The sequence below is a fragment of the Populus trichocarpa genome, chromosome 4 (genome assembly GCF_000002775.5).
Source record: "Populus trichocarpa isolate Nisqually-1 chromosome 4, P.trichocarpa_v4.1, whole genome shotgun sequence".
Lineage (NCBI taxonomy): Eukaryota > Viridiplantae > Streptophyta > Magnoliopsida > Malpighiales > Salicaceae > Populus > Populus trichocarpa.
Genome location: NC_037288.2, coordinates 3,408,866 through 3,421,417, shown reverse-complemented (window position 1 = coordinate 3,421,417; position 12,552 = coordinate 3,408,866). Strand labels below are relative to the sequence as shown.

General features: G+C 34.0%; 1 protein-coding gene across 1 annotated transcript; it reads left to right on the top strand.

Moving 5' to 3' along the window:
• Nucleotides 1-2,347: 2,347 nt before the first annotated feature.
• On the top strand, nucleotides 2,348-11,661 carry LOC7477407 (DNA-directed RNA polymerase II subunit RPB2). The gene is made up of 25 exons (XM_024599156.2): nucleotides 2,348-2,778; nucleotides 4,180-4,401; nucleotides 4,485-4,775; nucleotides 4,891-5,088; nucleotides 5,646-5,710; nucleotides 5,789-5,875; nucleotides 5,951-6,071; nucleotides 6,167-6,211; nucleotides 6,302-6,439; nucleotides 6,563-6,635; nucleotides 6,803-6,879; nucleotides 6,987-7,094; nucleotides 7,179-7,295; nucleotides 7,990-8,145; nucleotides 8,234-8,338; nucleotides 8,442-8,567; nucleotides 8,668-8,745; nucleotides 8,849-8,944; nucleotides 9,033-9,148; nucleotides 9,232-9,301; nucleotides 9,378-9,431; nucleotides 9,516-9,659; nucleotides 9,910-10,209; nucleotides 10,809-11,231; nucleotides 11,356-11,661. The coding sequence occupies exons 1-25, from the start codon at nucleotides 2,512-2,514 to the stop codon at nucleotides 11,473-11,475; spliced, it is 3,597 nt and encodes a 1,198-aa protein (XP_024454924.1). The 5' UTR covers nucleotides 2,348-2,511; the 3' UTR covers nucleotides 11,476-11,661.
• The last annotated feature ends 891 nt before the right edge of the window (nucleotides 11,662-12,552 follow it).

Below are 12,552 nucleotides of genomic sequence, written 5' to 3'. Positions count from 1 at the left end.
TATTATAGAATACAAAACTTTATTGTTGTTAGGTTATTGATGTGTTTTTATTTTTACTTTTATTATAAGTTATATTGAATTGTTTCTCAATAATCTTTTTATCGTAATATATAAATCTATTATGAAATTTTTATATATATATTTTAGGTTAAAATCATGAAAATAAAAGAAAGAACTATGACCATCTCATTAAGAACAAAAGTTTTTTTTTTAAAAAAAAAACAATGTGTATATCTATTTAAATCCACTTAATTTTCATCCTGCGCATAAAGCTATTTAAATTGTTTGATTATAGTTCTGATAGATTTTATGATTGGACATTTAAAGACTTGATAGAAAAATAATTTTAATTCAGACACAAAATTGTATTTACTAAAAAATGATGACAAAAACTTTCTATCAAGAACTTATTTGTAAGAAAAGTAAAATAAAAGAACCAAAGTAAATTTCTTAAGAAATTTCAAGGATCAAAATGTTAATCAGCTAAAAATGCCATCTGCAAGCACAGATGTCAATTTTTAGTCAATTGACGGAAGGATACAATTACAGACTACAGTAGTAATAAAAATAAAAACAAAATAGAAAATAGAAAATCGTTTTGCTGTGGTTTATTCACTCACATTATATTGTGGATATCGTGGAAGACACTTTCCATTCTATATTGTTTTTTATTTATTTTGATTATCTACTTTATTTCTTTTTACTTACATGTTTTTAAGTTGTATTAATATACTTTTATATGCTAAGATTTTTTCACTTTGCATACTCTCTAGCTGATACAAAGGGCCAACAAATATTTTGATATTAAGTTAAGAATGTATTTGGTAAAAAAAATCTTAAATTATAGTTTGGAAATAAATTAAAAGAACAAGGAATAAAATAAATGTATAAAAAACAAAGAACAATGTTGTAGGGGGCAAAAAAATTCATTTTCATCCCTCAAGTTTCGGCTAACACATTAACTCACCCTTAAAATTTATGGATGTTATGTTTTGAACTTTCGATAATAAACTTTATTTTGTTTCTTATTATTTTCAGCCTTTAAATGTTGAGAGACGAGAAATAAAATCGCTTGAAAATAGAAGGTGAGAAAAGAGGCTAGTCAAACATACTTTAGCCGCAAAAAACACTAATATTATTGTTAATGAGTTTGTCTTGCATAGAAATGTTTTCATGAAGATGATTTGAATTCTTTATTTTACTGGAAAAGGTAAATCTTCGATCGTCTAGTGGTTCTTTTATTTTAATTTTGGATTTTTTTGGACCAATTAGACAATATTTATAGGTTGTAAATAAGTTTAATGAGTTCATAACATGTTTTTTAGGTGCTTTAAAATTAAAAAAATAATTGAAAATGAGTTTCTAGAATATTAAAAATCAGAGGCGGCCAGGAATTGTACTAGAAGGTGCATCGTTAGATCTATATATATATATATTAAAAAAATAAAGTCATTTACCTTGCAAGTTTATGAGTTATTTGAAAATATGATAGCGATTATTTTTTGAAGTGTTTCGCTCAGAAATGTGTTAATTTTTTTATATGTATTTTAAAAATAATTTTTGACATCAATACATCAAAATAATATGAAAATATATATTAAAAAATTAATTTAAAATAAATAAAAAAATAAAATAAAATTTAAATTTTTTAAAAACGTTTTTAAAACGCAAAAATAAACCAATTCTAAAAACACATTTCAAGAATATGGCTTAAAATGTCCATACACGACGTGTATTTATTTTGGGCTAGACATCCTTCTAAATAATCTTATTCATGATTTTTTTTTAATTTCTAATTGAATCTTTATTCCGTGGCTATGATTATTTTTTATTGAAAAAACAATACTTATAATAAAAAAATGTTTCGGATAAAAAAAATATATGAATAAAAAATTAAAGTTTTTATCAAATAAAAAACATTTTTTCCTTTTTAATTCAGTTCATTAGAATATTTAAAAATATTTATTTTAATTGTTATTAATTTTTATTCAATAAATCATGTTGTTTATAAAAAAAACATGTTATTATCAAAACAAAACAAAAAAAATATAAATAAGATAAAAGAAATTCTTCTAGAATTTTAATCATTACTTTTATTACAAGGATCTATTTTAATTTTTTTTATAATTAAATAAAAATAGATTTTGGAAATTTGCTACGTGGAATTGCAGGATCACATTAACTATTGAATATTGATCATAAAAGTGGTCTGTATTAAGATAAAAAAAACCTGCATAGGGACCTTTAAATGTAAAATGAATACTACAGGGATTGTGAAAGCATTAGGCCCAGCACTGCTCGTCATGCCCTCGCCTCTTCCTCTATAAATACCACACCAAAGCCACTTCTTTTCAGTCTTTTGAAACTCGAGGAGTCGTTCTCTTATTTTCTTTCTAGGGTTCCACTGGACGAACAAATACAAATCCAAATCCGTTAGTCTAAAAAATTAAATTAAAACAATAAATAAAAAATAATTCAAACCAGAAACAGAAACAAAGAACCAGAATCCCTATGGAAGACCTTGACGAGTACGATCAACAGCCGATGAATGAAGATATGGAACCAGAAGAAGAAGACGCTGATGAGGAGATCACGCAGGAAGATGCCTGGGCCGTCATTTCTGCTTATTTTGAAGAGAAAGGCTTGGTGAGACAACAACTCGACTCCTTCGATGAGTTTATTCAAAATACGATGCAGGAAATCGTTGACGAGTCTGCTGATATTGAGATTCGGCCTGAAAGCCAGCACAATCCGGGTCACCAGTCTGATTTTGCTGAGGTATTTTGCATTTTTTTTACTTGTGTTTGTGCTGTGTTGTGGAAAAAAATGGAAATTTTACGATTTTTTTTAATTTTTCTCTACTAAATTGTGTTCCTAGGGTTTCTAGGTTGTTACTGGAGAGGCTTTAATGGTGTAACTTATGTAGTTTTAATGGTGGAATAGTGGAATTATTCATAAAAAAGCTGCTAAAACCAGCATTTCAGTGTGGTCTAAGCCTTGATATTTTTTAATTCTTTGATTGTTTAGCTTCTCTTCTTTTGAAAGAGAAGTATGATACAAATGCTAGAAATGTTTTTGGTCTCAACTTTTTTCTTTTCATTTGATAGCATCAATTTCTGTTTGGTGGTACACATGGGAAGGTTTAAAATTAACTTAAGTTTTTGAGAGACTTTTTTGGTAGATGGAGACTGTGCACAGAGAATCTGCTAACTAAAGAAGTTTGGGCTATTAGAAATTAGTAAAAGAGTTTTGACTATTCTTTCTATCTTTCATTTGTTTGAAAACCTAAAAGAGCCTGAAAAGTTTAGATTAGAGTATCATTTGTCATTGCCCCTCCTCCTCCACCAAGCTGATATCTTAGTTTGCTTTTTCTTTCTTTTTTTTCATTTAGAGGTAGCACTTGAATTATTTCCAGAGCTTAGTTCCAATTGACGTAGCCATATAAATGTTGACCTTGGATTAATTGTTGAGTATTCCTTAATCAGCTTTCGGGAAAACATATTTCTGTTATTTGTGGTTGAGTGGATTCTTAAATGGCAACATGATTTTCTTGTTAAATTAGTTATATGATTGAATCATAGACTTTGAAAAAATGAGTTTGGCTTTGGTGAAAATACAGTGAACAAATTAGTTGAAGTTTTAAATGAATGTAATTGTGGAATTAGGTCCAGAATTGGGGGATGTGTGGTCTTAAGATTATCTACTTTTTGGAGGAAAAATGATGGTTGTCCTGGTAGGAATTTTCAGGTGCTGGAAAGAGAAAAGCTTATAAGATTCTGTACATGTGTTTTTGTGGTTAGTTTTTGGTGCATCTGAATGTACAGGAATGCTAGGATTTTGAAGGATTATTTTCCATCGAGGTATTTATTGAGGGATAAGATTTTGTTCCTTACATTGTCGTGGTACAATTATTTGGGGGATTTTAGTGTTTGCCTAGCTAGTTTTGGCAGGATCAAAATGTCCTCTTGGCTTGAGTTTTGCTTTCTCATTTTGTTTCTTTTACATGTCATATTCTCCAATATGCGATCCTCGCCTTTTCTTTCATCAATATATTTTTTATCCTACAGAAGAAAAAGAATGTATGCTTTCATATTCACTAGGTTAGATGCTGAGAAAACTATAATTTTATATCTTTCTTGTTTTCTTGTCGGCTCTTAACACCATGGGCTATAACTGCAGACTATCTACAAGATCAGTTTTGGCCAGATATACTTGAGTAAGCCCATGATGACAGAGTCTGATGGAGAAACTGCAACTTTGTTTCCCAAAGCTGCAAGGTTGAGGAACCTGACATACTCGGCTCCTTTGTATGTGGATGTTACAAAGAGGGTTATAAAGAAAGGTCATGATGGTGAAGAAGTCACTGAAACTCAAGACTTCACCAAAGTTTTCATTGGAAAGGCGAGTATAATGAATTATTTATTTGTATGTTGATGAATCGAGCTGGCAGCTCAAGTCTTTACTGCATTGTTGTGTTTTATCAGGTCCCTATTATGCTTCGATCAAGTTATTGCACATTATACCAGAATTCAGAAAAGGATTTGACAGAGCTTGGCGAGTGTCCGTATGATCAGGGTGGGTATTTCATTATCAATGGTAGTGAAAAGGTTCTAATTGCTCAGGAGAAGATGAGCACCAATCATGTGTATGTGTTCAAGAAGAGGCAGCCAAACAAGTATGCATATGTAGGAGAAGTTCGGTCTATGGCAGAGTCTCAGAACCGGCCACCCAGTACCATGTTTGTGCGGATGCTTTCTCGGACTAGTGCTAAAGGGGTAAGGGAATTGCTTGTGCTTGGATATATTGTTCTTGAGATTATTTCTCCTTTATAGACAGTTGTTTACAGTCTTCACATGATCTTGTTAACTGTGTTTATTGATGTTATTGCAGGGCTCTTCAGGGCAATACATCCGTGCTACTCTTCCATACATTCGAACTGAAATTCCGATTATCATTGTTTTTCGTGCTTTGGGTTTTGTTGCTGACAAAGACATTTTGGAACACATATGTTATGATTTCGCTGATACACAAATGATGGAGTTGCTTCGGCCATCTCTGGAAGAGGCATTTGTTATTCAAAATCAGCAGGTACCATTTATTTATTTATTTTATTCAATGCTGTAACGTAGTTGTAGTTCATAGTTGGAAGTGCTGTGATATTTGTTCTGACCATGTTAATCAGCACGAGTGAATTGTGATCCTTTATGTCTGATGGTATTGCTTAAACCTCTGCTGTTAAAATGTGTGTTTTCCTATTGGAAAACTGAGCTATTATTTAATGTGGCGTTTCTGTCCTTTTTTTTCACACTTCTCTCTCAGTATTATTTAATCATGTCCAATAATAAAAATTCATATTTTCCTCTGCGAACACTCATATAGGCACTCTGTTCCTTGTTCATATGTTATATTGACCATTGAAATGACCTCCTTCTTCTTGTTTTTTCTATCCATGTACATCTGTGATGGTTTATGTAACAAAAAGTTAGGATTATAATAGTACTGCATTTATAGAGTTTGTTATCCTCTTTACATGCACTGGATTACTTGATTCTGTTCAAGTCTACCTCGCATGTTGCCAAGAACATTGCTCATTTTTTATTTGCAATGCTGATGGTTGATATGTTATGTGCTGTTGTTTGATTCAGGTTGCTCTTGACTACATTGGAAAGCGTGGGGCAACTGTTGGTGTAACTAGGGAAAAAAGGATTAAGTATGTGTTAGCAAATTTACTTGGGCAGCAAGATTCTTCTTAAGAAATTTTATAATGTTCAAAGATTCATCTTAACAGGTATGCCAAAGAGATTCTTCAAAAAGAAATGCTTCCTCATGTCGGTGTTGGAGAATACTGCGAGACCAAAAAAGCTTATTACTTCGGGTAAGATTTTTGATTTTGGTGGGATACTTACATATGCATCTGGTGATATGGCATTGGCTAACAAATTCTGTTCAGGTATATCATTCACCGGCTTTTACTTTGTGCACTTGGCCGGAGGGCAGAAGATGATAGGGATCATTATGGAAACAAGCGGCTTGACCTTGCTGGTCCTTTACTTGGGGGCTTGTTTAGAATGGTTTGTTATGGTTGGAAGTATTGGTGGATTTTTAAGTGGGGTCTTGAAATTTTAATGTGTTATATTATCTCATCCTTGCTTTCTTTTGGATGCAGTTATTCAGAAAGTTGACCAGGGATGTCAGGTCTTATGTGCAAAAGGTTATTTCCTTATTAAGCCTGCTTTCATTTGTTTGCAATTTACTTCAATTCTTCCATGGTGCTGACCTACATTTCTCATGGATGGTACAGTGTGTTGATAATGGGAAGGATGTTAACCTACAATTTGCCATTAAAGCAAAAACCATTACCAGTGGTCTTAAATACTCACTTGCCACTGGGAACTGGGGACAAGCAAATGCAGCTGGAACAAGAGCTGGAGTGTCACAGGTTTTTCTAACTTTTATTTTTTGTGTATTTCTTTGTTGTCTCCTTTCCTATCCTATTGGATTGTGTATAACTTGATTTCTGTTTGCTTGTACTGAAAACAATTTTATGGCTTATTGCAAACAGGTGTTAAATAGATTGACATATGCCTCTACACTGTCACATTTAAGAAGATTAAATTCTCCAATTGGGCGTGAAGGTATCACTTTTCAGGATACTTGATGCTTGTGATATTTGGGTTTGTGTAGATTTTTGCAAATTGTACCTCTCTCCCCACAGCTGTTTGTTCCTTGGATCATGGTGTCAGTAGTTTGTTTTTCTGTTACCATTTCTCCTCTTCAACTCAATTCTGGTTTTTTTAACCAGGGAAATTGGCAAAACCAAGGCAGCTACATAATTCACAATGGGGAATGATGTGTCCTGCTGAAACACCTGAAGGACAAGTTAGTATAGTATCTGGCTGTTCTATTATGAAATATACCCCACTCTTGCAAGTTGATAAATGTCCATTTCTCTGCTTCTAATGAGGCATATTTGCTGGTGATGCTAGGCTTGTGGATTAGTGAAGAATCTCGCATTGATGGTATACATTACAGTTGGATCAGCTGCATATCCCATCCTGGAGTTTTTAGAAGAATGGGGTACCGAGAATTTTGAGGTGCATACTTTTGAGTTCTGGGCCAGCGGATGCTGATTTCTGTTTCCATGTTCTTTTAGTATGATTCTTTCCCTTTAATTGCAGGAAATATCCCCTGCAGTTATTCCCCAAGCAACAAAAATTTTTGTCAATGGTGGCTGGGTGGGTATCCATCGTGATCCTGATATGTTGGTGAAGACATTGAGACGGCTGCGGAGACGGGTCAGTTTACTTGTTTTTGTTATTTTCTGGTTGTAATTGTGTGAACAAATCTTAGTTATTCTTCAAGAAGCAGAATATGGGCTGGGATCATGGGATGGCTGCATAAATTTTTGGCAGTTCAAATGTTTTAAATGTGATCCTTCAGTTGAGAGGGGGAACTGGATATGGAACATTTGAGTGTGTGATTCTGCAAGCTTTATAACTGCTTTGGCTTGATCAGGTCCCATAGAGTACTATATAACTAAGAGCCAAACCCAAATGCAGACATGCAATGGAAGAGTAATCTAGAATTCTTCTTTGTTGTCCTGTAGCTTTCTTCTAGCATTTTGCTGTTTTTTGCCCATATTTGTAGTGGCTTTGAGTGAAGCAAAAAGTATAAATGGTAAATAAAATTCCAGAACAGGAAGAAATTAATTCATACATGTAAATGTAAAATTCCTTTGGAACATAATATTACTGATTTGATCCCAAAATGACATGATTTATAAGTGCTGTAATCTCTTGATTAAGAGAAACATTTTTATGCTTATTGACATCTCGTGGTTGCATCTAAGGGTTTAAACCCTTGTGGTGCATTTAATGAATTTAAGCACCCAAGAGCAGCCCACATCATACAAGATACTTGCCAAGAAGAGGATGTTATTGTGTAAAAGAATGTTTTGTATTTGAATGCTGATGGTCTTTAAATGTACAGGTTGATGTCAATACTGAAGTTGGGGTTGTTAGAGATATTCGCTTGAAAGAGTTGCGGATTTACACTGACTATGGCCGGTGCAGTCGTCCTCTATTCATTGTGGAGAAACAAAAGCTTCTTATAAGGAAGAAGGACATCCATGCACTGCAACAGAGGGTGAGTCATTTAATTTATAATGATCATCTTTTCAAATGTTTTCCTCTTCAGCTGCTATATTAGTGCTATTTGTTATCTTTTTTTCTAGGAAACCCCAGATGAGGGTGGCTGGCATGATCTTGTGTCAAAGGGATTCATTGAATATATTGACACTGAGGAAGAAGAGACCACTATGATATCCATGACCATACATGTAAGTTAACTTTTGGAAAAAAGTCTCTTGCTCAAGTACATCCATCAGCCAATTCAGTTGGAAACTGGAAGCATCTGACAGAATTTGCTAAAATCCGTGTCAGGATCTTGTACAAGCGAGGATTAATCCAGAGGAAGCATATTCTGATACTTACACCCATTGTGAGATCCACCCATCATTGATTTTAGGTGTTTGTGCTTCTATCATTCCTTTTCCTGACCATAACCAGGCAAGTCAGTCAATTTCTTGTTTGAGGAAATTTGTCGGTGGCATGGTACCTGCTTGTATTTAATTATACATATTTGTTCTTGGTGGCTTGGTGCTATTAGTCCCCACGTAACACTTACCAATCTGCTATGGGAAAGCAAGCCATGGGAATTTATGTCACCAATTACCAATTTCGAATGGTACGTCTTTTTTTCTTTTTCATTCTGCACTGTTTTCTTCAATTGTTACCTTTTGCATTATTTCTACTAATTCATGCCTTTTGTCCATCCCTTCCATATTCAGGATACGCTGGCTTATGTTCTCTATTATCCCCAAAAGCCACTTGTTACTACAAGAGCCATGGAGCATCTTCATTTTCGGCAACTTCCTGCTGGCATTGTAAGTATCTGATTATATATTTGTGTTGCTTTTTTTTTCCCACAAGAAGCTATGTTTATGGCTTTCTTTCTCTCTCTTTCTGCCTTAGAATGCTATTGTTGCGATTGCTTGTTATTCTGGATATAACCAAGAAGATTCTGTTATTATGAACCAATCATCAATTGATCGTGGATTCTTTAGATCACTTTTCTTCCGTTCATATAGGTAAGCAAGTTGATAACACATTTTGGCTTATGTGGTTCTTCTGATACTTGATTGAACTGCTGACACCCTTTTTTAACTCACAGGGATGAGGAGAAAAAGATGGGCACACTTGTTAAAGAGGATTTTGGTCGCCCAGACAGAAGTAACACAATGGTGATGACTAGCATTCAATACTTGGCATTCCCTTGCTGCTACTTGTTGAGCATTAAACAAACAACTTTTTTTACAGGGCATGCGCCATGGCTCTTACGATAAATTGGATGATGATGGTCTTGCACCTCCTGTAAGGATACTTAATTCAGTTGTGGTTTTTTTGCCAGTTGCGAGAATTTTATTTTGAATGCATTTTCTTTTATTGCATTATTAGGGCACAAGAGTTTCAGGGGAGGATGTGATCATTGGAAAGACGACTCCAATCGCTCAGGAAGAAGCTCAGGGACAGTCTGCACGCTACACGAGGCGTGATCACAGCATAAGTTTACGTCACAGTGAAACTGGAATGGTGGATCAAGTAAGCTCTTATTATTTGAATTGCCATGTTTTGATTGAATTATGGTGCCTGTTGCTTTCATCATGAGAGCTGATTAATCAAAAAAAAAAAATTCCCATTGTAGTATCTTATCCTATCAGAGGAAGTGTGGATCATATAATTACAAGTAGCCAGCTGTTTGAAATAAAAACATGTTGCACATAAATTTGAAAGTTGTTTTTCCCCAACTGCAACCTGCCTGCCTTTTCTGATTGCTTTTTGTCTTTTGCAGGTTCTGCTTACAACAAATGCTGATGGGTTGAGGTTTGTGAAAGTAAGGGTCAGATCTGTCCGCATACCTCAGATTGGAGACAAGTTTAGTAGTAGGCATGGTCAAAAGGGAACTGTTGGCATGACTTACACACAAGAAGACATGCCTTGGACTGTGGAAGGCATCACTCCTGATATTATTGTCAACCCACATGCTATTCCCTCTCGAATGACAATTGGACAGCTTATCGAGTGTATTATGGGAAAGGTTGCAGCACATATGGGAAAGGAAGGGGATGCCACACCATTTACTGATGTCACTGTAAGTTGCATTCCTCTGAAATCTTAGGTTACAAGATTTTTGGGTGAAAGATTTGCTAATTTCCTAAGTGTATTTTCTGTTCTCCAAAGTCTTGCAAGATTTGGTTCATTGCTTGTTTTCTTTAAATGTTGTCCGTTGTCCAGAGGCTTGCTGTGGAATTCTATGATCGTGACACATACACTATCAAATAGAAAATGATAAATTGTTAGGTGTTGACATTTAGAAAGTAGATCGGGAAGGCATCAGATTAGAATTTTAAATAGCTTCATTGGTCATGTGTTTTTCTTCCCTCATTATATTTAATGGTAGATTTTATGGGGTAAGTTGCTGTATTAACTGACTGTAGAGGGACTTCCTAATCCTGATTTCTCACTTTGCATTTGTGAGAACAATCCTTAACAAGTTTTTGTTATGTATCCACAACTAAGTATTTGCTTTTGGATGCCTCTTCTTTGTAGTATTTGGAAAATAATCCTGTGCCGCTGTTTTTTCTGAGTTTGAGCACCATGGTAGTCTGTAGTTTATTTTTCTTGCTGTTTGATTGAATCTCTCCAGTTTGTTTCTTTGAAATTGTCTCATTTGGTTATTTGATGTATTAGGTGGATAATATTAGCAAAGCTCTTCACAAGTGTGGGTATCAAATGCGAGGGTTTGAGACCATGTATAATGGTCACACTGGGCGCCGGCTGTCAGCGATGATTTTCCTTGGTCCCACTTATTATCAAAGGCTAAAACATATGGTTGATGACAAGATCCATTCCCGTGGAAGAGGCCCTGTGCAGATCCTCACAAGGCAGCCTGCTGAAGGAAGGTCACGTGATGGTGGTCTCCGCTTTGGTGAGATGGAACGAGATTGCATGATAGCACATGGTGCCGCTCACTTCTTGAAAGAGAGGCTATTTGACCAGAGTGACGCATATAGAGTCCATGTCTGTGAGCGTTGTGGGTTGATAGCTATTGCAAATCTCAAGAAGAATTCTTTTGAATGCAGAGGTTGCAAGAACAAAACCGACATTGTTCAGGTAGTTTTCTTCATATATTTTTCTTGATCGTGCACTTTGCGAAACTCGTGCTCTTATTCCCACGTTTCAATTTACTAAAAGCTTTCAACATTTTCCCCAACTGCGATTTGATTTTGATATGCAGGTGCACATTCCTTATGCCTGTAAGCTACTCTTCCAAGAGCTTATGGCCATGGCCATAGCTCCTAGAATGCTTACAAAAGATATTAAACAGGCCAAGAGCCAGAAGAAGAAGGGAGCTTAATTACTTGATGAAGGTTAAGAGTGACTTCCATGCTCGCAGGGCATGTTGGACGTTTATAATTGACTCAAACCTACCTCATAACAATGATGTTCTTGTATAAATATTATGTCAGTAGCAATTTTGTTAGCATTGGATGATGGGTGCCGTTGAGTATATAGAGTATTTAATCAACTATTGCTTTTCTGAGCCCAGTTTGTATTTCAGGTCTGTTTGTCCCACTGAAAGCTCTAAATTCATTTTACAGAGTGTCGTCGATTCAAGTTCAAGTTAGTCACGGAACTGCTTGCAAAATGAACTTGTGAAAGGTTTTTTAATACTCGCACTAAAATTGCTGGCCGCTTTTTGGTTGCTTTGAGATTTAAATAGAAACAGGATGTCTGCTAGATCAAAATTCATTTGGTTACAGAATTCTTGGTTGTTTTATTATATTATTATTTTTCCCTAATAAATCTACTTGTAATGGAATCTGTTACGTTGCCTAGTAAATTAACCAATTTATTTATTCTACCTAAATAAATAAATTTTGAAACTAATTGATTATTTTTATTTCTTTGATAGAATTAATTTGAAATTAAAATGAATAAATATTAATATTAATATAATTATTTTAATTCTCCATACAAAAATTCTGATTTTAGCCTTTTGTTTTAAAAAATTAGTAGCTTAGATCCCCGTTCTTCTTCATTCAAAAACACACCGATAGCCTTAAAATCTATTTATTTTTTTATTTGAAAAACCAAAATTTCTAAATAGAAAATGAAAATTATGATATTAAATTTTATTTCTAAAATTTAAAACTAGTTCCTTAGAAAAAAATTAAAATTGATTATTTATATCAAATGTTATTGAAGTTGAGGGCATTTAAGTTATGTTATTTGTTTTATATGCAAAATATATAGGAAACCTTAAGAAAAAAAAGGATTACAAATATATCAAAGTACAAGAAGATCAAAACTAAAATTAAGAGTACATGAACTAGTATAAAGTAGAAAAAGAATTAAAAAATAGTACTTTTATGTGGTAAATAAATAAACGGTTAGCTAAATAATAAATAGAACTTATAAAAAAAAACAATAA

What these genes read in the sequence shown, in the direction of transcription:
- LOC7477407 (XM_024599156.2), top strand. Translation starts at nt 2,512, where the DNA reads ATGGAAGACCTTGACGAGTACGATCAACAGCCGATGAATGAAGATATG. An exon ending in CCAAAGTTTTCATTGGAAAG is followed by an intron (nt 4,402 to 4,484) that starts GCGAGTATAATG and finishes GTGTTTTATCAG; the next exon opens with GTCCCTATTATGCTTCGATC. An exon ending in CTCGGACTAGTGCTAAAGGG is followed by an intron (nt 4,776 to 4,890) that starts GTAAGGGAATTG and finishes ATGTTATTGCAG; the next exon opens with GGCTCTTCAGGGCAATACAT.